Source organism: Mobula birostris, chromosome X, assembly GCF_030028105.1.
Source record: "Mobula birostris isolate sMobBir1 chromosome X, sMobBir1.hap1, whole genome shotgun sequence".
NCBI classification, from domain to species: domain Eukaryota; kingdom Metazoa; phylum Chordata; class Chondrichthyes; order Myliobatiformes; family Myliobatidae; genus Mobula; species Mobula birostris.
The window spans coordinates 71,343,193-71,370,164 of NC_092402.1; the positions used below are offsets into that span (position 1 = coordinate 71,343,193).

Sequence of the window (26,972 nt, forward strand, 5' to 3'; positions counted from 1 at the left end):
TATTTTGGCTTTTTTCTTAAAGATGTGCTGTGTGCCTCCCGGCTACCACTGCACCCCTGCATGCTTCGCGGTTCAGTATCGGTCAGCGGCCTGGAGGGTGGGGGCCACTGCACCACCCAACCTGCGACAACTCAGTCTAACACACCATCATCAGTGTGCTCGGTGCTGAACCAATTCCGGTGATACTACACTGTACATACATTATTTCTACTTTATATCAGCTGTGTATTTTTACACGTTATTTGGTATGACTTGGCAGCTTCATAGCCTAAAGGTTACTGAACAGAGTGTTTCTGCCAACAGCGCTTGCGTGAGATTTTCTGCCAACGGTGCTTGTGTGAGATTTTCACCACGGAGAACAGTGCAGTAATGATTGTGGAAAAGTATTTCTACTTTATATAGGCTGTGTATTTATCATATCATTCCTGCTTTTACTACATGTTACTGTTATTTTAGGTTTTGTGTGTTACTTGGCATGATTTGGTAGGTTATTTTTGGGTCTGCGAACGCTCACAAAATTTTCCCATATAAATAAATGGTAATTGCTTCTTCGCTTTACGACATTCTGGCTTACGAACCGTTTCATAGGAACGCTCTATCTTCGGATGGCAGGAGAAACCTCTACTGTAATTTTTATGCACTGTACTGCCACCACAAAAAAAAAAAACAAATTTCATGACATATGAGTGATGATAAACCTGATTCTGATATGGGTCTCTATTGTGGACTGAGAGTGGGAAGGGGGCAGGAAAAGAGGAATCATGGTTGGGAAAAGGGGGAGGGAGCAGGAAGCACTAGAGAGACATTATGTAATGATCAATAAACAAATTGTTTAGAATCCGATGACCTCGCCTGGTGTCTCAGGGCTGGGTGTGTCTGCATCTGTGCCAGCCTCCCACCCCGGCACTCCTCCTTTCCTACCTGTCTCATGTTCCTCCCACAGCACTCCACCTTCACCATTCCCAACATCCTTTGCTGCCACCAGATTTACAAACTCCATTTCATGCTGACAAATACAGTACTGCACAAAAGTCTTAGGCACCCTAGCTATACATGTGCCTCAGAGTTTTGCACATCACTGTATTTATTCAATTTCATCTTGAAAGTCATATTGGGATCAGTCTCCATCACATCCGCAAACAATACATTCCAGATGCCAAACACATGGTGTGCAGAAGTTTTTGGCCTTAATGCACTCAACTCTGTCCATTTCACACCCGTGATCTCTAGTCCTCAATCCTTCCACCAAATGGAAGATCTGCCCAGGTCTGCTTACAGAACTGCTTTGAGTCAGTGGACTGGACAATATTCAGAGATTCATTTTCAAATCTGAATGAATACTCCACAGATGTCACCAACTTAATCAAGACCCGTGTGTACCTTTGAGAATATACCCAAAGCAAAAGCCAATGAACCAGGAGGTTCGCAGTCTGTTGAGGTCCAGATCAGCATTTAATACCATCATTCCCACAATCCTGATTGACAAGTTGCAGAACCTGGGTCTCTGTACCTCCCTCTGCAATTGGATCCTCGACTTCCTAACCGGAAGACCACAATCTGTGCAGATTGGTGATAACATATCCTCCTCTCTGACAATCAACGCTAGCACACCTCAGGGGTGTGTGCTTAGCCCACTGCTCTACTCTCTATATACACGTCTGTGTGGCAAGGCATAGCTCAAATACCATCTATAAATTTGCTGACGATACAACCATTGTTGGTAGAATCTCAGGTGGTGACGAGAGGGCGTACAGGAGTGAGATATGCCAACTAGTGGAGTGGTGCCGCAGCAACAACCGGGCACGTCAGTAAGATAAAAGAACTGATTGTGGACTTCAGGAAGGGTAAGACGAAGGAACACACACCAATCCTCAGAGGGATCAGAAATGGAGAGAGTGAGCAGTTTCAAGTTCCTGGGTGTCAAGATCTCTGAGGATCTAACCTGGTCCCAACATATCGATGTAGTTATAAAGAAAGCAAGACAGCGGCTATACTTTATTAGGAGTTTGAAGAGATTTGGCATGTCAACCAATACACTCAAAAACTTCTATAGATGTACCGTGGAGAACATTCTGACAGGCTACATCACTGTCTGGCATGGAGGGGCAACTGCACAGGACCGAAAGAAGCTGCAGAGGGTTGTAAATCTAGTCAGCTCCAACTTGGGTACTAGCCTACAAAGTACCCAGGACATCTTCAGGGAGCGGTGTCTCAGAAAGGCAGCGTCCATTATTAAAAACCTCCAGCACCCAGGGCATGCCCTTTTCTCACTGTTACCATCAGGTAGGAGGTACAGAAGCCTGAAGGCACACACTCAGCGATTCAGGAAAAGCTTCTTGCCCTCTGCCATCCGATTCCTAAAAAAAAAATTGAAGCTTTGGACACTACCTCACTTTTTAAAAAAAAATATACAATATTTCTGTTCTTGCACATTTTTTTGAAAAATCTATTCAATATACACAATTGATTTACTTGTTTACTTTTTGTTTTATTTTATTATTTTTTCTCTCTGCTAGATTATGTATTGCATTGAACTGCTGCTGCTAAGTTAACAAATTTCACGTCACGTGCCAGTGATAATAAACCCGATTCTGATTCTGTGGCATTCAAGATCGGTGATCCAGAGCTATACAAGTAGTCCAGGTACAACTGACTGGAAGGCATTTTAAGTGTGAAAAAAAGTCCGACGAAGGGTCTCAGCCCATAATGTTGATTATTTATTCCTTTCCATAGATGCTGTCTGACTTGCTGAGTTCCTCCAGCATTTTCTGTGCATTGCTCTAGATTTCCAGCATCTGCAGAATTTCATGTTCATAATATCCTACAAACTCTTTTTGCTGTTGGTGTTTCTCTGCTCTAGCCAGACAGATTCTGAGCTAACATCTTCTTACTCTTGCATTCATTTCCTCAAACAACATTACATCACCTCCTCTCCCCTTGCCCACCCTTTCCAAGCCTGGTTGTTTAGTTCCCATCTGAAGATTCCTTAAAATATTGCAAGTGCAGGTATTTTCACAGCTCTCTGGCAGCCCATTCATGATTTCCATCACCACATGACAGAAGATGAAATCTTAAGTCCTCTCCACATCTGCTCCCCTTAAACACAACTTGTTTACACATTTCTGCCAGTGTTCAATTTTTGACACCTCAAGAAAGGTACCCCACCAGTATTCTTCAATTCAATGGAAACTTTTTTTTTGTGCAAAGCCTCAAGTATTGTTTCTTGTTGCAATACATGACTGAGCCTACCCTGGAGGACACTACTTTGGTCATGCATAACAAGTTAGAATTCGTAAGAAATATGAGAACTGAGAATCCTCTAGGAAATAGTGATCACAATATTTCAGAGTTTGCAGGCAAACACATTGAGTCCAAAATCCAGCTCCCTCAACTTAAATAACAGCAACTTTAAAAGTCAGAAGTAAGAGCAGTCTGGTGGACTAGGTAAATAGGATAAAGGGGAAGGTCAATAGACGAGAAGATAATTAAGCTGATTCTTTATACTCAGCAGAACTTTCTTTCAATTCAGAGGGACACAATAAGGAAGATGAACCAATGATATAAAAAAATGGAGGTCAAGGAAACTTTTGAATCAGAAACGGAAGTGCACAAAGTGGCAAAAGCTAGTGGTGGAACAGAGGACTGGGAATCAGGACCTAGCAGCAGAGAACACAAAAAAACTAATAAAAGAGAAAACTGAATTAAAAACTACAAAGTCAAGTTACACCAAGAAACAAACAATAGGTTCTGTGGATATACAAAAAGGAAAAGGGTATCCGAATTAAAGTCGAACCACTGGAGAACCAAACAGAAAGAAAGGAGACCAAAAGTATGAGCTTCATCTCCTCCCGACTGATACTATCTGGTAAGAGGTTTTCTAGTATCCTTCTACATCAGATGTTAACTATCCATTGAATGCACAATTGGATCCTAACATAGAAACACAAGTACTTCAGGAACAAATGAGACACAGTGAAACAGCCGTTAATTGGAAATTAATTCCTGGAGGGGTTTCTTACCTTTGTAGTTGAACTGGCACTTGTAAAGAGCCTGGAACTTCGGCGGGGTGGTGCATTTGTAGGGGCTGTGCTTGTTGGAAATAGTACCTGCGCTGCACTGAACGAGATCAAGAGAATCACAACTGTTTAACAGTACACAAGCTCCCTCAGGCTTAAACAGCCCAGTCCATCACATAAATCATCCTCCCTCCACTGATTCCATCTGCATTTTCCTCTGCCTCAGGTAAACAGCCAACATCATCAAGGATTCCTCCAACACTCGTCATTCTCTCTTCTGCAGATCATACAAAAGCTTGAGAAGATGTACCATCAAACTCAAGGAGAGCTTCGGACCAAGAGTTGACAAACATATGGCACACACGCCAAAAACTGCATTTAGAAAAATTCTGTTGGCAGGCAGAACTTCCCTTTGATTCTTTATACTCCACCCATAATAATAAGATACACAATTATAACATTTACTGCCAAATGAAGTAGCAAATGACTTTTTACAACCCAACAGCATTGAGATGTTTTCACAGGAAACAATGCACACCGACTTGGCACCAACCAGATAGTTGTGAAAACACTGGACGTTTGAAACCCTCGCACACATCGTGGAGACACACACACACACACACACACACACACACACACACACAGTACTTGAAGAGAAAAACAGTTGGGCGAGTTGGCATTGGCTTTGCCCTGCCTAAACATTTTCTTCTGTCATTTGTGAATGAACACTAGATATTCATATGATAATAACAGTAATTACTGTATGTAGTTTAGCACCTCCAGTGCCAGGTTCCATTCTGCCACTGTCAGTAAGGAGTTTGCACGTACTACCCGTGACCACGTGGGTTTTCTCCAGGTGCTCCGGTTATGGATAGAGTTAGAGTGCTCCGGGCATGCTACGTTTGAGCAGGAGGTCTGCCAACACTTGCAGGCTACCCAACACAAACCTCACTGATTTAATGTATTTCACTCTATGTTTCGATATACATGTGACAAATAAAACTGATCTTTATCTTTTATTTAAACCAGTAAAAAACATATTTAGGTTTATCAGTGAAATATTTTGAAATAGTATTTACCCTTTTCAGTTTGTTCAGAATATCAGATACAGAGACACAGATTGATCAATTTTTGCTCAAAATCATAATGGCATGTGAGATTTTTTTTATATAAAAGAAGGTCACCACCAGTTTGGGCACACTCTCAAAAAGGTTTGTCATACCCACATGAATGGATGAACACTTGACAAACAAATCTACTTTATGGTGGTCTTTGCATCTTGAATACCTGAACTACACTTTCTCTAATTTTTATTTTACTTTTTTTTTTAATTTGTATTGATGGACTTTATGTTTAGAATCCACCTGAATGACATGCAAAGAAATGTTTTTCACTGCATCTTTGTTCATGGATAATACGAAACAAATAGAAAATGGTATAAAACTTAGCAAAACCTTGAAAACTTAACTTAGGCTCTCAGTGCTTGACAGGTCAATATTCATCCTCCTTAACAACCAACAAGTCCAAAGGTTTGAAATCTGTGCATAAATGACTATTATTCACTACTACAAAGATGGCATGAGCATGCCATACAATGCTTACCCATGAAGAAATTTTAGCAGTGGCATTCAATTGATGGATCCAAGGGAATGCTTAGAATTTGCCTATCTTATTGCTGTTGACGCTGCTTCTGTCAAATTGGCCAAGACCAGAGTTTAATGTGCAATTTTTAAATGACTACATTAACAATGTCAGGTTAAACTTAAGTGTGGAACAGCTTAAAGCTACACTGATTATGTTTGTAGTGTACTTTCTATGTCAATAAGAAATTATTTTTATACGTGCACAGTACATGCCACTCAAATCCCTTGCACCGCTCTGTGAAATCACAGGAGCTTGGTGCCCTAGTTCCTTTTCCCATCACCTGGGACTCCTTACCAAGAAAGAAGAGACAGTTGCAAGAAAAAGTTTGTGAACCCTTTGCAATGACCTGATTTTCTGCATTAATTACTCATAAAATGTGGTCTGATCTTCATCTAAGTCATAATAATAGACAAACACAATCTGCCTAAACTAATAACACACAAACAATTGTACTATTTCTCATCAATACTGAGTACACTACTTAAGTAATCAGTCCAGGTTCAAAAAAAGTATGTGGACCTCTGGGATAATGCCTTCTCCAAAAGCTATTTGGAATCATGTGCTGCAATCAATGAGGTGAGATTGGAGCTGTTGTTTGCAAAGGTGCCCTGCCCTAAAAAAAGGCACACACTTTTACTAACAGGTTACTGGCAGAGCCTGCTCTTCAAGAATGATCTGTTTATGCCTCGATCAAAACAAATTTCAGAGGACCTTAGAAGAATTGTAGAGGTATATAAAGCTGGAAAAGACTACAAAAGCATTTCTAAAGACCTGAGTGTTCCATCAGTCCACAGCAAGTCAAATTGTCTGGAAATAGATGAAATTCAGCACTGTAGCTACTCTCCCTAGGAGTGGGCATCCTGCAAAGATCACACAAAAAGAACAATGTACAATGCTGAGGGAGGTGAAAAATAACCCAAGGGTAATGGCAAAAGACCTGCAGAAATCTTTTGAACTTGCTAAGGTCTCTGCTCATGTGTCCACTATAGGAAAAGCACTGAACAAGAATGGTGTTCATGGAGGGACACCATAGAGGAAACCACTGTGCTCCCAAAAAAAAAAAAAAAAAAAAAAAAAAAAAACAACACATTGCTATACGTCTTAAGTTTGCAAAAGACCACCTGGATGTTCTACAATGCTCTGGGACAATGTTCTGTGGACAGATGAGACAAAAGTTGAACTTTTTGGCAGAAATGCACATTGCTATGTTTGGAGGAAGAAGGGCACTGCAAACCAACACCTCATCCCAACTGTGAAGCATGATGGAAGGAACATCATGGTTTGGCGCTGCTTTGCTGCATTAGGGCATGGACAACCTGCAATTGTCAAGGGAACAATGAATACAAATTTGTACCAAGACATCTTACAGGAGAATGTCAGGGTAGTGGTCCATCACCTGAAGCTTAATGGAAGTGAGTTGACGCAACAAAACAATGATCCGAAATACAAGAATAAACCACCAACAGAATATTTTTTTTTTAAAAAAAAAAGAAGAAAATTTGTGTTTTGGAATGGCCAAGTCAAGAGTCCAGACCTCAAACCCAATTGAGATGTTGTGGCACGACTTCAAGCAAGCTGTTCATGCAAAGTATCCCAGAAATAATGATGAACTGAAACAGTTTTATATGGAGGAATGGTCTAAAATTCCTCCTTGCCATTGTGAAAGCCTGATTAGCAGTTACAGGAAACATTTGGTAGAGATTATTGCTGCTAAAGGAGGTGCTACCAGTTATTAAATACAAGAGTTCACATACTTTGTCCTGCCTGGACTGTGAATAATTAAACAATGTTGTCAATAAAGACATGAAAAGTACATTTGGTTGTGTGTTCTGCAGGCCAGGCAGCATCTATGGTAAAGAGTACAACTGACATTTCAGGCTGATACCCTTCAGCAGGACTGGAGAAAAAAAAGATGAGGTGTCAGAGTTAGAAGATTTGGGGGGGGGGGCGCAGAGAGAGAGAGAAGAAACACACGGTGATAGGTGAAACCAGGAGGAGAGGAGAGCGGGATGAAGTAAAGAGCTTGGAAGTTGATTGGTGAAAGAGATACAGGTCTGGAGAAGGGAAGTATGTGATAGGACAGCAGGCCATAAAAAGGGGGAGGAGCTACATGCAATAGAGTGTTGGGAAATGTATGATAATGCATTTTGATAAAAGGAACAACAATGCAGACTATTATCTAACATTAGGTTCAAACATTAGAGGTGCAGAGAGACTTGGGAGACCTCATGCAAGACTCCAAATTCCAACGAGTATAAGCCTAGCCGATCCGGTCTTTCATCATATGAAAGTCCTGCCATCCCAGGAATCAATCTGGTGAACCTTCTTTGTACCCCCTCTATGGCAAGAAGGTCTTTCTTCAGATTAGGGGATCAAAACTGCACTTAATACTCTAGGTGTGGTCTCACCAAGGCCTTGTATAACTGCAGTAGTACCTCCCCGCTCCTGTACTCAAATCCTTTTGCTATGAATGCCAGCATACCATTCGCCTTTTTCACCGCCTGCTGTACCTACATGCCCACTTTCAATGACTGGTGTACAATGACACCCAGGTCTCATTGCACCTCCCCTTTTCCTATGACAGAGAATGGAGGCAAGGAGGATTTATTTTTTTTTTAATATAGTGGCAAATCTGTGGAATACTCTGCCTCAGACTGCAGTGGAGGCCAAGTCCATGGGAATATTTGAGGCGGAAGTTGATAGTTTCCTGATTGGTCAGGGTATCAAAGGATATGGCGAGAAGGCAGGTGTATGAGGTTGAGTAGGATCTGGGATCAGCCATGATAGAATAGTGGAGCAGACTCAATGGGCTGAATGGCCCAATGCTGCTCCTATGTCTTTTGATCACCAGAGGGAGGTGATGGGCAGGTAAGGAGATAAGGTGAGAAGGAAATGAGAATGGGGGGGGGGGGGGGGCGGGAAAGCGGTAGCATTACCCCAAGTTTGAGAAATCAATGTTCATGTCATCAGGTTAGAGGCTAACCAGACAGGATACAAGATATTGCAACCAGAGTGTAGTCTCATTGCAGAGATCTGTTTTTAGGAGATCTATGTGCAGTTAAGGTGTTTCAATTGATTGTAGTGTAAAAAAAATACACCTGTATTTGCAAGGTCCAACTGTTGAGTCAGTACCCTGGCAAAAACTACACCATGGAGCCAAAAGAACCCTCCATACAACTCTACAAAAAGGTTATTGAAAAGCACAAACCAGGGATGGATACAAGAAAATTTCCAAGTCACTGAATATCACTTGCAGTACAATTAAGTCAATCATCAAGGAATGGAAAAAATACAGCACAGCTGTACATCTGTTCAGAGCAGGTTGTCCTCAAAAACTGAGTGACTGTGCAAGAAGGGGACTAGTGAGGGAGGCCACCAAGAGACCTATGACAACTCTGGAGGAATTACAAGCTTCGATGGCTGAGGTGGGAGAGACTGCACAAACAACAACTGTTGCCCGGGTGCTTCACAAGTCGCTGCTTAATGGGAGAGTGACAAAGAGAAAGCCACTGTTGGGGGGGGGGGGGGGGGGGGGGGGAGGGGGGAAACTCACATGAAATCTCGGCTAGAATATGCCAGAAGGTGTGTGGGAGGTTCCAAAGTCAGCTAGGTGGTTCTATGGCCTGATGAAACCAAAATTGACCTTTTATACCAAACATAGACTGAACGCTATGTTTGGTAGAAAGCATAGTAGTGGCTGCAACATGCTGAGGGGATGCTTCACTGCAGCAAGTACTGGAAGGGTTGTTAAGGTAGAGGGTAAAGTGAATGCATCAAAATACAGGGAAATCCTGGAGGAAAATCTGATGCATTCTGCAAGAGAACTGTGAATTGGGAGAAGATTTATTTTACAGCAAGACAATGACCCCAAGCACAAAACCAAAGCTACACAGGAATAGCTTAAAAACAACAAAGTTAATGTCCTGAAGTGACCAAGTCAGAGTCCAGACCTCAATCCAATTAAGAATTTGTGGCTAGACTTGAAAAGGGATGTTCACTCACAATCCCCATGCAATCTGACAGAGCTTGAGCAGTTTTGTAAAGAAGAATGGGGATAAATTGCAGTGTCTAGATGTGCAAAGCTGATAGAGACCTATCCACACAGACTCAAAGCTATAATTGGTGCCAAAAGTGCATCTACTAAAGACTGACTAGAAGGGGGTGAACAGTTATGCAATCAATTATTTTGTGTTTTATTTGTAATTTAGATCACTTTATAGAGATCTGTTTTCACTTTGACACGAAAAAGTCATCTTCTTCTGTTGATCAGTGTCAAAAAAAAGCCAAATTAAATCCACTGTGATAAAACACAAAAACTTTGGGGGGGGGGGGGGGGGAGTGAATACTTTTTATAGACACCATATTTACTGATGTCTGTTATAAAGCCCACTAACTCTCACAGCTGCTAACTGGACTATACCTCTTCCCACCCAGTTACTTGTAAAAATGCCAGCTCCTTCTCTCAATTCCTCCGTCTCTGCTGCATCTGCTCTTAGGAGGTTTTTTCATTCCAGAACATCCTTCCTCCACCATCAATGCTGCCCTCAACTGCATCTCTTCCATTTCACACACGTCTACTCTCACCCTACCCTCCTGCCACCCCACCAGAGATAGGGTTCCTCTTGTCCTCACCTACCACCCATCTAGTACATAATTCTCTGCAACTTCCACCACCTCCAATGACATCCCACCACCAAGCACTCTTCCCTCCCACTCATCCCCCCCCCCCCCATTTCTGCTATTCTCAGGGATTGCTCCCTACGCAACTCATCCCTCATTGATCTCCCTCCTGGTACTCATCCTTGCAAATAGTACAAGCGCTACACCTGCCACCACACCTCCTCCTCTCTCACTCCCACTCAGGGCCCCAAACAGTCCTTCCAGGTGAGGTGACACTTCACCGGTGAGTCTGTTGGGATCATATACTGTGTCTGGTGCTCCCGGTGTGGCCTCCTGTATATCAGTGTAACTTGATCTAGATCGGGAGACCACTTCGCCGAGTACCTACGCTCTATCAGGCATACAAAGCAGAATCTCCCAGTGGCTGCCCATTTTAATTCTAGTTCACATTCTGACATGCCAGTCCATGGCCTCCTCTGTCGTGATGAGGCCACATTCAGGTTGGAGAAGCAACACCTTATATTCTGTCTGGATAGCTTCCAACCTGATGGCATGAACATCGATTTTCCAAACTTACAGTAATGCCCCTTCCCCCCCCACCTCAGAATTCCCATTTCCCACACTCTCCTCATCTCCTTCCCTGCCCATCACCTCCATCTGGTGCTCCTCCACCTTTTTACTTCCATGGCCTTCTGTCCTCTTCCATCAGATTCCCCCCTCCCCATTTCTTTTCATCAACTTCCCAGCTTTTCACTTCACCCCTCCCTCCATTTTACCTATCATCTTGTTTCTTCCTCCCCTTCACCTTCTAACTCCTCCTACTCATTTTTTTCCTCCAGTTCTGATAAAGGGTCTCAGCTTGAAACATCCACACTACTCTTTTCCATTGATGTTGCCTAGACCGCTGAGTTACTCCAGCATCTTATGTGTTTTGCTTAGATTTCCAGCATCTACAGATTTTTCTCTTGTTTGTGTGTTTAGTTTAGGCAGATTGTGTTTGCTTATTATTGTGACTCAGATGAAGATCCGACCACATTTTATGAGTAATTAATGCAGAAAACCAGGTAATTGCAAAGATTCACAAACTTTTTTTGGCAACTGTACGTCTTACAGAGAGTGAAGTAAAGGTTTACTCCAGGGATGGTAGCTGTGTAACACAAGAAGTCACAGAATAGTGCCACAATCAGTGCCACTCCCTCACAACACCAGCAACCCAGTTTTAATCCTGACTTTGTGTTCTTTTATATAGTGTGCATACACTTCCCGCAACCCTGTGGTCTTCTTTTTAATGCTTGTGCTTCCTCCCGCATCTGATAAAGGCCTGCTTGTAGGTTAAAGAATAATTGCAAATTCTCTCTCATAGGCAGTAAATGACTAAAAGGATCAAAGGGCACTTGATGGATGTCAGTGAGAATAAGTTGCAAGGACAGAAGGAAATGGAGAAACAGATTAATGCCACAGCTCCTCTCAGGTGCAGAACAAACTCAATCAAATGAACATTTGTTTCTTTCCAAGATGATGATCAAGTAGACCAAGCCCACAATCTCTGGAATTTAGAGGAAGGGAAGGAGATATCATTAAATGCCTCAACAATCTTTTCTGTCTGGGAAGTTTAAAAACTTCTGTTCATAATCTCAGAATAGGGGATAAACCATCTTGGATAAAGCTGCACAGAAAATTCTTCACACAAATAATGATGAATACTTGAAATTTTCTACCCAGAGGTCCATGGAAACCAAATCACTGAAATCACTCAAAACAGATTGTTAAGATTTCTGGACATTAAGATTTTTTTTTTTTTTATATATATATAAAGTGGGGGGATGGGTAACGGTGCAAGAGAAGCACCACTGGATAGAAAATCAGCTACATCAATGAATGGTAGAACCAGCTTGAAAGGCTGTTTGGCTTATTACAGCTGCTTTTTCCTTTGTTTTCACAATCCATAGTTACAGTATGAACTAAAAACTAAGAGCAAGATATGCCAATACATAGCTGCATGCCAACCTGGTTTGTGGGCCTGAAGTCTGCGTCTGAGTCAGCGGAATTGGAGTTACATCACGGCTGTTTCCACTCTGTGCAAATACAGACTTGGTTCCACCTTGCATTATTCTCGCTACAGACTTCAGTTATGAAAAGAGAGATAGACAATTAAATTTCAGTAATACCTGCCAATACAAGTAACATACCATTTAAATTTGTTTCCTTATTTCATCTAGTAATGATTTTAAATTTTAAAAAAAAACTTCACCTTTTTTGTGGGAGCCACTGTGGAGGATGAATCAATTACAGAAGAATTTGTATAGTTTGGCAAAAAGGACCCATCACCTGGGCTTGGGGTATCCAAGGGCAAAACTCCAAAGCTGAAATTATATATTAAAAAAAGACTGAGGTTATACAAAGACCATCTCCATCTTTGCCTGTCACAGTCAAAGCATAACACACAAAGTGCTGGAGGAACTTAGCAGGCCAAGCAGCATCTATGGATGGGAATAAAGAATTGACATTTCAGGCTGAGCCCCTTCATCACGACTAGAAAGGAAGGGGGAGGGTGGGAAGGTGGCAGAATAAGGCTGAGGGAAGGGGTAGTTGTCCAAGCTCGCAGGGGATAGGTGAAACCAGGTGAGGGGAGGAGAATGAAATAAGAAGCAAGGAGATGATACGCAGAAGAGGCTGAAGGAGGAGGAATCCAAAAAGAGAGGATGGACCACAGGAGAAAGGAAGGAGAAGGGGCACAAAAGGGCTCTATCTGATCTCCTATCAAATTCCCTTAGATTAATTAATTGCAAAGAGATCTTTATCAGTTAAGGAGTTGAGGTGAGGAAAAGGAAATTGATTTCAACTTAGATAAGTGTGAGGTAGTGCATCTTGAACAGTTTAAACCAGGGTAGGACATACAGTGAATGGCAGGACACTGATGAGCATTGCAGAATAGAGGGACCTTTCCGTTCACTGAAAGTGGCCATACAAGTAGACAGGGTGGTGAAGGAGGCATTTAAGCATGCTGGCCTTCATCAGATCAGGGTATCAACTTTAGGAATAGGGACATTATGTTGCAATTATATAAACTGTTGGTGAAACCACACTTTTGGAGTATTGTGTAGTTTTGGTGATCCTGTTATTGGAAAGGTATTATCAAGCTACAGAGGGTGCAGAAGAAATTTAATGCGAACGCTGCCTGGACTTGAGCCAAGTTACAGGGAGCAGTTGGCCATGCCAGATATCTATTTCCTAGAACACAGGAGAATGGGGGTGCGACTTCATAGAAATTTACAAAATCATGAGGAGAATATTGATAAAGGTGGATGGTCAGTCTTTTCCCCCAGGGCTGGAGAGCCCAAAACTAGAGAGGGAGAGGTTTAAAAAGAGACCCAAGAGGTAACTTTACACAAAAGTACCTGGAACGAGCTGCCAGAGGAAGTGATTGAGGTGAATACAATCATAACAGTCAAGAGGCATTTGGACAGGTATATGGAGGGGAAGTGCTTGAAGGGTTATGGATCAAATGTGGGCAACTGGGACGAGCAGAGAGGATGCAGAAGTTGGCACAAAAGGTCTGTTTCCATGCGGTATTACTCTGGTTCTACATATTGTTAGTTGCTCTCCGACAACATGTTCCCTCCCCAGTGCCAGGATCAGAGATGTTTTAGGGTAGCTGCAGGACATTCTTAAAAGAGGAATGTGATCAGCCGGGGTTATGATACCAGTTATTATTAACAAAGATAGCAAGAGGAATGAGGTTCATGACTTCAGGAATATAGTAGCAAGTGAAAACAGCAGAACGTTGAAATCTCTAGATTATAATCTGTATCAATGTGAGTATAGAGGTAGGACAATAGCCAAGGCAAATGTGTGGCTAGAAGAACAGTTCAGGAGGGAGCGCTTTCAATTTATGGACAATTACTTCTGGGCAGCTGTGACATGCACAAACGGGTCACAGGTGAGTTACCAGAAAACTGGACCATAGAAAATGTGGTTCTTTGATTCAAGAAAGTCACCAGGGATAAACTACGCAATAACAGGGCAGTCAGCCTTAAATTGGTTGGTGGTGGGCAATTTAGTGGAAAGGAAATAATTTACATGCAGGAAATCCTGTCTCACCATTTTTTTCTGTGTTTCCTGAAGATGTAACTAAGTTAGATCTTCAACTTCAGGGCAGTAAATATCACAAGACTTTCTGAAGTCTAAGTAGACAAGCTCCTGCATGACAGGCTGGTCCACAAAGGTTAGAACCACAGAATTAAGGCAAATTGTATCCATTGGGCAGAGCCACGATGGCACTACAGAGTGGCTTTGAACTCATCTGCAGAAACAGCTTAATTTCTACCTTCAAATGTTTCTTCGTTCCCCCCCCCACTTTTAGAAGGGAGATGGGGATCTGTCAGTGCCAAGAATCTGCATCTGCACTCAAACTGTGGTTCTTTACAGTGATTGGACCCACTCCCAGGGCTCACCAATCAGCTATTTTTCAATATCCCAAAGGCATGGCCGAGAAGACAAGCACGCCTTCAGGGATCAGAGACTTCGCAGTTCTGTGGACAAATCAATTTCCAGTCGGTGTCGCTGACCAAAGTGTTGCGGGAAAACACAATATCAGGAACAGCAGATCAGCTACCGGAGGCCTTGGCACATGACGAATTGCTCTTTTTGGTGGGGTAGTTTGCTGCTGATTCTCGAGTTGGAAAACTCAGGTGGGGGGAGAGGGGGGGAAAAGAGAAAAAGAGTGACGCAGCAGACTTTTAACACCGTAATCAGCGAGTTGTTTTGTTTTTTGTTTCTCCTCTCGCTGAGTGACTCCTCTCTGCCCCTTTATTAGGGGAGGGAGAGATTGTGGCATATTGTATTGTCATGTGAATGATTAGGTTTTTTTGTACTGCAGATCATTGTCTCACTTGGGGACTTTGCTATTGCTTGTTTGGTGGGTGGCGATTGCTGATGCTTTTTGCTGAAATTAGTGGGGGGGTGGGGAAGAGGACGAGGGTTAATGCTTTGCTGCTGCTTGTGCATGGGAGGAGAAAGAGAGCTTTGGGGTTCTAACATTTTCACTGTTACTCATTCCTTGGGACACTTGTGTTTTCGTGGATGTCTGCAAGGAAGAAGAATTTCAGGTTGTATACCTTCACTGATATTAAATGGAACCATTGAACTACCCTACTAAGAGGGCAGAGGAGTGACAATGGAAAATTGCTTTTCTAATTGGAAGTCTGTGACTAGCAGTATACAACAAGGATTGGTGCTGGCAAAGTTGATGATTATCTTATTTGTTAGTGGTTTGCAGGTGAATGTGGAAGGTATACTAAATTATGGATAAGAAAAATTGTGCTACTTGTAGAGAGCAAGGAGTTCAGTCTTCAACTACAAGAAAGTCGTTCGATCCAACATCTGGAAGTTGATGCCCGATGGCCAAAGCCCTGGGTCTGTGGATCCACCAGGGAAGTTGCAGGCCTGGTGTCTGCAAGTCCAATGGAGGCTGGAGGGTTGGAAACAGCCTATCCTGGGGGTAACTGTTTGCATACATAGGTGGGTGGGAGGAAAAAAAAAAGGAGCTTGTTTTGTTGTTGGTGTTGTTCTGCTAAACATTGTGGGCATGCTGTGTTGGTGCCAAAATGTATGGCAACACTTCCACATCCTTTGGTTGAGTTGGTTGTTAACGCAAACAACATGTTTCACTGCATATTTCGATGTACGTCTGATAAATAATCTGAATCTGATACTGATCACTTAAAAAGTTGGGCAGAGCAATGGCAGATGGAATTTACTCCTGACAAGTGTTAAGAGATGGATTTTGGAAGGTCAAATAAGTGCAGGGTCTGCAAAGTAGTAGGTCCCGCAAAGTAGTAGGTCCCGTGGTAGTATTGTTAAACAGAGGGACTCGTCCATACATCATCAAAAAAAAGTGGCACACAGATAGAGCTTAAAGCTTATAGGGTGCTTACCTTCAACAGCCATGGCAAAGAGTACAAGGGATTTTATGTAACAACATTAGTTAAGGTACACCCACAGTAGAGTGTGCAGTTCCAACTGTCACACTATATGAAGGATGTGATCACACTGGAGAGGACAGAGAAAATCTTACCTGGATTCAATTATTCCAGTTATATAGAGAATTTGGATAGGCAAACAGAGATAAGTGAGACTGGAAGCAGCCAGGGCAGAGGTGGGGATGGAGTGGGATCTGGAGGCAGATCTGACATGATGAGTTCCTCCAGACTGGTCTTAGCAATAACATTTATGGCTGAAAAAGAACCTCATTATTGTCCAGCTTCCTAATTACCTGTAGTGTTCACCTACTCACCTTGCACAAATCAAGCACTTGTAAACTCAGATCCTTCTGAACCTCTAGGCTTAGCAATCTCTAATTAGGTAATATGCATTTTCAAATTTATTTGCAATAATAGGTGATTTCATATTCTCCCATATGATACTCCATTTGTCCAATCTTTGACTCTTCACTTAATCAATCCATATTGCTTTGTAATGTGCTTGCATCAACCTCACAATTTGCTTTCCTATCTTTGTGTCATCAGTCAGTTTAGCAACACAAAATCTGGTGTCTTCAACCAAATCATTCATACAAAAATGGACAATGCTGAATACCAACACGGATCTTTGCAGCACACCAGTTATTGTATTTTGCAAACCACAGCAAAGACCCAATTTTTCCTGCTTTCCATAGTTAACCCTTCATCTGCACATTGAGATTTCATTTTCTACAATGACCCTTGACACAGCCTGACACGTGGCCACTGGAAGTCTTAGTATATCCATAGGTTGCTCATTATCCACAGCGCACAAAAACAAATCCAATAAATTGATCAACTTCATTTTCGCGAAATCTTAAATCTGCTTTAGCCTTCATCTTTTTCATAAAATCTCATAATATTTTAAACAGTTTATAACATTTTCCTTGGACAGAAGTTATGCTTAGTCTCCCTTTTTAGAATCAACAATCTAAATTTGGTATCTTTAAATCGAATGGGATCTTCCTCAAATCTATTTTTGGATTTAGGAAAATTTAAAATGAGAAAGAGCAATCCCAGAATACACCAGTATCTCCAAGGAAAGAGTGGCAAAGCCTATAGTGTATTTTAATCCTTTTGTACAAGTTTCCAGGAAAGGCAAAATCCAACCATTATCACTGAATTATTCTATACTAACCACAAAGTAACATAATATCAAGCAAAATAAGAAACTGGAAGGTTCACAATCAGCCAGATGTTCAGTAAAAACAAGGAGGCGAAAGGATTTCTACAACCAAGAAGCTAAATGGCTGTCATAAGAGCTGCATTTATCCCTGGAATGCAATAAGATCCAGACATCTGGAATAAGGCAATAAGGCAGAAAACATGCACACAAAAACAGTTTGGTTTTGAGACAGTTGAAAAGAACCTTTACCTTGGTGTTAAGGGGCTTAGAGTTCCAGGACCACCAAGCAAGCTCCTTCCAGACTTTGGCTTGTTTACTTGTTGTTTGGACAAAACTGATGTTCCAGAACCAAGTGGTAGAGCATCAGGAGAAATCACAGATGTGTCAATTAATGATGCTGAAGAATCAGTCATCATTGAGGAATATTTTGAGTTGGCTGAAGATTCAAGATTTAATCTGTTTAACTCCTACAAAAGAAAGTTTTTGTTTTAAGTAGTACAATTGCTGCAATGGCCTTATTTGAAATGCATCTTTCTCCCCCACTAGAAAGTAAACCTACTCAACTGGTTGGGCTAAACTACATGCTTCAGCACACCAAAAAAATGCTCCAGCAATAGCTCATTGCTGACTTCACCATCTATTCACATGTTACTAAGTTATCAAACTCAATATCTTGGTTTGAAATTAAGTGATGGTTAATTGGCGTTCAGTCCTGTGAAGCCTGCCAACATTTGAAGCAGTTTTCATTGTAAAGCAGCAGAAAGGAGCTAAAAAGATAAATAGCAAAATCATGAAAACACAGTAGAAGTGTCAAGATACCAAAAGGCATAAAAGATCCACCAAACAATGCAAGAGTTCTAGAAAGACAATTTGCCAGATCACACAAATTTCTGGTGACTTGTTTTAACTCTACACAGTTACGTTTATGGAACAAATTTGCAGGCAACTTCAATAGAACAGACAATGGGAGACAGACTATTTGCTTAAATGGAGGACAATTGCCCACATACACTGGTTGGCCAAAGAGATGTTTCAATATAGTGCTGCAATACGGAACACACTGTGTGCAACAATTGAATAAACAATGGAAGCTTGATAAAAGTAATACTCCATAATAATTGCAAGTTGTTAGCAATCATTAGACCAGAGATAATTTGAAAAATGTAATTGAAGCAAATGAGCAACAAGCAGAGAGAGCAAATATACAGGTGTTGATCATCTGTTACATCACAGAAAACAAGTCCAGCAGTCTGTCAAGAAACGCAACAATGGAAAGACAACAATGAAAGCAAGACTGTGAGATTCATGCAACAATAAACTGGACATGTAACATACTACGCCATCCACAATATGTAGTCAAAGCAGATGGTAAAAGGCAGTCAAAAGTAATGGAAAGGAGAAGCAGATTTGCACAATTACATAGGATAAATGGTATTAATAGATACATCTGGCCTAAGCTGTGTAAGCTTGTGCTTTGCTCCAGCCAAGCCTTGTGTCTGCCCCTTCCACCCAACCTTTTGTTCCCTCAGCAGCTCTGAAATATCTACACAAATATCTGCAATCATTCTGCAGTAACAAACATTGCATATTGATGGACTCAAACATTCCTCTTATTCCCCATAAGGAGGCGTTCTCTCTGTATCAATTCTAGCAAAACATTTCAATTTTGATTTTTAAGTTAATACCTCTCATCTTTTTACAAGAGGAAAAGAACTGAGAACCAGTGTTTTCTTTCCTTGATATATACCCAATGGTGGCACAACACTTAAATTACTGGGCCAGTAATCCAGATGGTTGGACTAACTGCAGTGCCTTGAAAAAGTACTCAGCCCACAACCCTTTGTCCACATAAATGAGTGTCACAATTAGGGATTTTGATAAATTTAACCTGATGATTTTTATTTGTAAATCACATACTCCTTTTTTCCCCCCCACAGTAAAGCTCTAAAACAAGGAAAATTATAAAGTATGAAAAACTAAAAATTCAAAAGCAGAAACATTAGCAGCTCTAAATTATTTGTCCTTCTTTGCTCAGTACTTAGTTGAACCACTTCTTGCAGCTACTACAGCCAGTGGTCTTTTTGGATAAGTCTTTATTAGCTTTGCACAATGTGATGAAGCGATATTTGCTCATTCCTCATTGCAAAATTGCTCAAGCTGTGCCAGATTAGTTGGGGAGTGGTGGTGGACAACAACCTTGAAATCTTTCCAGAGATGTTTGACCAGTTAAAATTAGGACTTGAACTGGGCCATTCAAGGACACCAATTTTCTACACTTGAAACCACCTCATGGTTGCTCTGGGCCTTGTCCTGCTGAAAGATGAACTTCTTCCTTAGTTTAAGCTTTCTGGCAGGTTTTTATCCATGATCTCTCTGTATTTGGCAGCATTCATTTTCTCATCGAAAATCCTGACCAGGCTTCCAGTCCCTACTGTTGAGAAGTATCCCCATAGCATGATGCTACCTCCTCCAAAGGTAGTCATAGCCGAAGAGTGGTACTGGGGACGAGCTCCCACTGCTAAGCAAATACTCTTCATGGCGTGCGTCTCAAACAGCCTCTAACAACCAAGTCCAACTCCTGGCCTTCATGCCTAGCATAGTTCTTATGTTCGGCAGAGCTGTTCTCACTGACAGAAGGGGCAAAGGCAGGCCACTGGCACCTTAAAACCAGTTGCTCCGGGCAGGTGGGGCTCGTTAACCACAGAAGGTAGTTCATCTAGGAGAGGGAAAACTCCGATTTCAAACCTCCGCTGCCTTGCGGCTATACCCGCTCACGGGAAAGGCTTTGGGAGTAAACCCCGAGGAAAAATCTGGAGTCGGAGTCCCAAAGGCGGCTGACTGCTGTACTCAGCACTGGCACGGCAACTTCTGCAATGCTGCTGGCACCAAACTGTATCGACTTTAGTCGTTCCTTCGGACCTGTCATCAGCATGGGGGGGGGGGGGTCCCCACTGCATGGGCAACAGACGGATCTCCATTATCAACTCTGCCCTGGCTTGCGCCCTGGAGAGGCCACTCCCCAGTGACTACCAGAGGTGCAGTATCAATGGTCAACCACAACTGACAGGGGGGATGGACATACACTATGGTAGGGATGGTGTTATCTGGCTGATGTGAAGCATTAGATTTATGCCACATGTACCATTTAGTGTTGAGGCTAAAAATTCCACTTTAGTCTCATCCGACCACAAGACCTTCTTCCACATCTTTACAGTCAGTATCTTCTAAGCGATGCTTACAAAGTCTTTACAGGCAAGGATGTACTTTTTTTTTTTTAGCCAGGGCTTCTTCCTTGCCACTCTTCCATAAATACCCTTTTTGTGCAAGGCCTTAGAGATTGTGCAGCCATGAACTTCATCTCCAGTTGAAACCACTGACTTCTGCCACTCACTCAGAGTGACTGTTGGCATTCACAGTAGCCTCTCTTACAAGTGCCATTCTTCTCCAGTGACTAAGTTTAGAGCAGGGATTCCCAACCTATTTTACACTATGGGCCAATACTATCAAATGAGGGGGCTGTGGACCCGGGGTTTAGAGGGACCTAGGCATTGTGGCTGTGGTTTCATATTTTTCTGCTTTTATTTAGTTAACAAGTGATTGCACAGAGGCATGTCCAGTGCCTTTGAGATGGCCTTGTACCCTTCCCCAGAGTAGTGCTTATCTATTATCATTGAATTGATTTGTCTCAAATCCTCTTTTGTCTTCATTTTGGTTTGGTCTGTTGAAAATCTTCCATACTGTTAGACCTGACAGAGAGGAGAGGATATTTATTCTTATGAATTCATTGAAAACAGGTGACCTTCCAATTTTCTACATCAAATTGGGTGAGTTGGTTAGGTAATATACAGTACATTGCATCTGAGGAAAGTTAGTGTGGGTAATTACAAACTGCCTCAAGTTTGGTTTTAATTTTTAGCAAATTGTTGACCAGGTTTGGAACTTTTCTTTTGATTTGACATGATGCAATGTTTTGTAGATCAACTCAAAATCCTACTTCAATACATTTTAAATTTAGAAAATGAGACAGTAAAATGTGAAAATAGCTGTGTGGTATAGAGACAAGTTTAATTCCTAGCAAGGCAGCAGTGGAAACAATCTGGAATTTGGGGGAAAAAATACAACTAATGAATAATTACAACCAGAAAGGAACTGAAATCTGCCATGCTAGCCTCTATTTACCTCCATACCCAAAGCAGTTAACTTCTCAAGGAGTCTTCAAATAACCAAGCAAGACATTTTACTATTCCATTGCATTTCATTGAGACAAAAAGAATTAAATCCAATCCTTGGAAATAGTACCAAATGTTGTAAAGGCACAAAATGTTTTCCAGGTATGTACTTTAATGTCCATACCACAAAGTGCCTTTGCAGTGTGATGGGACTGATCGGCCCTAACAGCAAGGCAGCATTTGAACAAGTGAGGGTCTAGGAGTCCAGGTAAGATTTAACTCAATGGGCATCAGGGGGAGATAGCAATTCAATAGTTGGAGTCACACCTCTCAAAGAAATATGCCTGTAGTTATGAGAGATCAATTACCAGTCTCAGGATTTCATTGCAGGAATTGTTCAGCATACTGTCCTTGGCCCAAGGATCTTCTGTTGGTTCATCAACTGCCTTACTTCCATCCCCAGGTCACAGGCAGAGATGTTTGCTCTTTGTAAAACATTTGATTTACTTCACATCTCCCCAGCAAATGAAGGTGCCTATACCTACAAGCAGCAAAACTAGGGAATATACTGCTATGGACTGAAATGGTAAAAAGTGGCATGTTGCCAAACATAACCATCTCCAAACTAAGAGAGACTAACCACCATGCTGTTAAATTTCAAATACCCCACCAGCTACTTCCTGGAGGTCACTATTCACCCGAATTTCAACCAGACCAGCAATATACATGCTGTGGCTATAAAAGTAGACCAGGCTCAGCCAAATGATTTTTAAAAGACACTGATCAGCAGTATAACGGACTTGCCCCATTTGCCTGGATGAGCCCAGTTCCAGCAACTCTCAAGCTTTACACCATTCAGAACAAACCAGCCTAAAGATTCTCCAACCAGTACCCTAAAAATATATTTCTACCACCAGCTTACAGTGGTTGTAGTATGTACCATTTTCAAACAAAACATTCCAGTCACTTACCTACATTACTCCAAATGCAGATTCTAAAGCCATTATCTCTATCAGCAAGATATATTTGGGAATGTTAAGAACATTGGAACACCATCATTTGCAGGTTCCCCTCCAAGCCACACACAAACTTGAATTGGAAATTTATCAGTGTCTTCACTCTCTTACCACAAAGGATTGCTGAAGAGCCTTTACCAGAAAAACTGCAGCACTCAAGGCAGATTGCCACCACCTTTCCATGGTGAATTTGGGACGGTCAATAAATGCTGTGGTAAGTCAACAATGGCCAAATCCTCAAAAGATTTGGGGGGGGGGGGGGGGTTGGGGAAGAGAAACTGAAATCCCCTTTGTGAATCTTGTGTGGGTTCTCTCATTGTCTCGAGATCCTATTTAGAATATAGCGACTTCTACCGCACACCAAGTTCCAAGCAAGGCTTGATACAGCTTTAACACAACTTCTGATCTTCAACTCCATGTTTCCAATCATAACAATTAGTGCTTGGTTATTTTTGGTGACCTTGCAAACTCACATAACTACTTTTCTATGTACTCAATCACCGCTCTCCTCCATTCCCAATAGACAAAAGGCATTGAAGGCCATGGTGGAATGTAAAGACAAAATTTCACGTAGAGAAAGCATAATTTATACATTTTCATAGGAAGAATGATTAAAACAATTAATACATAGAGAAGGAAAAGTCAACTGTAATGTGCAATTTTGCAAAACACCGAGAAAGCAATTTTAGAATAAAAGTGCAAAAAACAAGTGTTACATTAAATCTGAAATATTGATCACAACTTGTGTACACAATAGCAGCAAGTAGCAGGAATAAGCCATTTAGCCCTCACACCACCATTCACTGAGATCAAATGACACCTAAGCACCACTTTTCGATACTAATCTCATTTTCCTTCATTGCCCAACATTAAGAACTTAGCAAATGCAATTACTAATGTAATATACAAAACTGCATATAGTAAATCGTCACAAATGTTAATGTAATGTTCAACCAAGTCTAGCTTAACAATGTTCTTCAAAAAGTTACACAAGATTTGACAACTCATCTCAGAGATCATTGCAAACAACACCAGCACTCTCTCAAGATGAAACATTTGACGAGGATATGTGCCAAAGCCTCTGGAATTTTACTTGAAATCATGTTCTAAATTAGATCTGCATGGGAACACTACTTCTTTCTGGAATCTATAACTTTCCAGGCAAGATGAATATCAACACCCCAGCACATAGGAATATTCTATAAGATTCACTGCTTGTTGTTTGAACTCTCATCAGGATAATTTTGATATTTCCTGCTGACACAGGAAGTGGCAATTTTAGTCCATAAAGTCTATGCCAGTTCACAGAGCAGTTCCATCACACCATTAATTTTCCCTGCAAACTTTTCTCCCAACATTCCCATCAATTCTACTACCCACTAACACTGGAGGCATTTATACATTAGCCAATTCACCTACTATCCACATATCCCTGAGTATCTGAAAGAAACCTATGTAGTCACAGGGAGTACATGCCAGCTTCACACAAAGTGCTGGAAGTCAAGACTAAATTGTGAAGAAGTAGCTTTACTGGCTTCGTAACTGTGCTACCTGGGATTGCAGTTCAAAGTTTGAGATGACTTTGTGTTGCTATCTACAGAACTGTTGTATGTAGGGTGGTCTCCAAAAAAAAGTTGCATTCAGCCATGGATTCAGGACTGGCATGATATACTTTTAACAATCCCAAAGATCAAAAACCCAAGTTGTTATGACTACAACACACACAAAATTCTGGAGGAACTCAGCAGGCCAGGCAGCATTTAATGGGGGAAAAAAAAAAAAGAGTACAGTCAACATTTCAGGCCGAGACTCTTCAACAAGTCTCGACCCGAAATGTCGACTGTACTCTTTTCCACAGATGCTGCCTGGCCTGCTGAGTTCTTCCAGCATTTTGTGTGTGTTACTTGGATTTCCAGCATCTGCAGATTTTCTCTTGTTTGTTTTGACTACACACTGCTTTTTCCACCAGCTAATGATTTCTGGATATGTCTTTTAATTTCAAAAAGAAAACTTCAGATAAAAGCAGTTACAGTTATGAAGTTTATATAAAAAAAAAGCCTGGTGGGTTAAATTAAGTTAGGTCTTCTAAACTGCATGATATTTTAGGACCAGACTATGATTAAAAAGACCTCACTAAAGTGTGTCATTTACTCACTTGTAATATACATACAGAGGAACATCAAAAATTTCAAAACAGGTGAAGTGGCAGAAATAATTAAATAGAACTCACAATAGTGTCTTGTGGCGTTTCCATCAGGACAGTGTCAGGTTGCCTGTTATGTTGGACACCATGATTCAAAGACAAAGGCATACATAAACTTGGCTGATAACTACTAAAATTCTGGAGAGACATCAATTTAAATGTCTGATCAGGATCTGGTTTTTCACCTAAAAGAGGAGGGATGGAAACAGTATTTAGCTTCAACTTCTTTTCAAGTAAAACTTTAAAAAAAACATTATCAGCATACCTATTTCACATAATGATTCGAAAGGGGACCAAAGAAAGGGATTTAGACTAAGGCTTTTTTGGTAACAGTCTGCTCCTTTGGCCATTCGATCTGTTTTACTGCAAGGAAACAAACAAATAATTATGAGAACACAAAAACAGGTCATAAGATATTATAGCCAAGTTCATTTGTTTTGATTAAATTTTCTTGTTCCAAATTATCACAATTTCAGTCAACACTTGTACAGTGATTAATTACAGCATCCAGGTAGATTTTCAGAATTCTTACCACAGGAACAGCGGGCGATTTTTTTTTTTTTTTTTTTTTTTTTTACACACTAGATTAAAAGTAGTGAAGTAATCAGGGTAAATTCAGCAGTAGTGAACTAAGTTTCTATGGCAATTTGCTTTTTGCTTCACATTCCAGCACCTGTCATTTCTTGGGTAAACTTATACCAGCTTCTTAGATACCAACCCCTTTAACACGAGAACATTTTAAAGTCATCTCATTAGATGTTTTAATAGGCAGTTTACAATACATCATTGATCAATAGAAAATATCCTCTCCTTCAATCATGAGCTAAGGTGTACTGTGTTCACTGTGTGAAATTCTAGGCTGAGCTTGAATACATCAAGGCTACTATCAAGACAAATTATTTGAAACAAACTAATGATGCCTCTACCATCAAAATCCTTGGGGGGGGGGGAGAAATAGATGTCAACACCCATTATGAGAAATATATGTTGGTGGTACCTGCAAATTAGCCTCTTATTTGGATTAACAATTCAGTATTTACCAAGATCTATGACTTTAATTGTTAAAACAATGAACTAAAGTTTAAAAACTACAACATGGCTAGTTCATTAAATAATATTTACTTAGTCTTGTCATCAGATACTTTATCAAGAGCATAAGAATGCAAGAAATAGAAGTGGGCCATTCAACTTCTTGACCCACCCCACTACTTGATGGCCAATCTCAGCATCAGTTTCTTGCACTGTTCCTACATTCTATTCAGATGCATGTCTCACACAGAAAAATCAGCACCTCCCCCCCGCCAAGCTGCAAATTCCCCAGCCGAGCTACAAATGGTCAAATTTAAACATGCATCCAGCTTAGCACTTTACAATTTTGACTGCAAATGCAGCAAACGTTGTCTTATACTATCATAACCTTACATATTACTTGTGAGATTAATGCACCTCTTCTGTCGGACTCTCTGAATCTTTAACCAGTACCTGACTTCAGTGTAAAAGCCAGTCAATATTTACAATCTAATACACATGAACTTACCAGTATATATGTCCTAATAAAGACAATGTAAAACAAGCTGAATCTCCAAACTCCGTAATAATATCATCATTGCTTTTCTGTTTGTTCAGTATTCCACCAGCTAAAATCTGTTCTCCCTCTGCCGGTCTAGAGAAATAAGCAGCAGGAATTATTTTCTGGGACCAAAGCTGTCCTTGGATATAAAAAGCAGTTTAAAAATATTTTCTTTATGGAGTTCTGATCAGTAGTGACTATTTGACTTCCTACCAGATAATGAGAAACTAGTCAAGAAACAGCAACCCACTTACATGAGATCAAGTGATTTCATTTATGGCATAGACAAAATAAGCCAACATCTCAGTTCAAGCACAACAAAAGCATTCAATCTCCCTCAGTAATTTAGGTTAAAAAGCAAAAACATTCATGATAAACTCATCTTTATTTCAGGGGAATTTATTTTTGACATTTGGTTCCACGACTAAAACACATTGAATCCAAACTAACAGATCAATCACCTCTACCATGCTAAACAAAATTGATACAGACAGCTTCTGCCTGTAACAGTTCAACTACAGAATAACACAAGGTTGAGAACAAAATTGGAGCAAGAATCATTTAAAGATAGACAAGCTCCCCATTCCA

The 26,972-nt window shown here is 41.0% G+C and overlaps 1 protein-coding gene across 4 annotated transcripts in view; it reads right to left on the reverse strand.

Annotated features, from left to right (window-relative positions):
- The window catches only part of cdc27 (cell division cycle 27), a 121,919-nt gene that overhangs the window by 63,911 nt on the left and 31,036 nt on the right, over positions 1 to 26,972 (reverse strand). For all 4 annotated transcript variants that reach the window (XM_072249281.1, XM_072249284.1, XM_072249282.1 and 1 more), the window contains exons 4-10: positions 26,352 to 26,477; positions 25,080 to 25,177; positions 24,842 to 24,999; positions 17,676 to 17,893; positions 12,532 to 12,643; positions 12,288 to 12,403; positions 4,020 to 4,116 (exon numbers count right to left, since the gene is read on the reverse strand). In XM_072249281.1, coding sequence (XP_072105382.1) covers positions 4,020 to 4,116; positions 12,288 to 12,403; positions 12,532 to 12,643; positions 17,676 to 17,893; positions 24,842 to 24,999; positions 25,080 to 25,177; positions 26,352 to 26,477 — 925 coding nt within the window. The remainder of the gene's footprint in view (positions 1 to 4,019; positions 4,117 to 12,287; positions 12,404 to 12,531; positions 12,644 to 17,675; positions 17,894 to 24,841; positions 25,000 to 25,079; positions 25,178 to 26,351; positions 26,478 to 26,972) is intronic.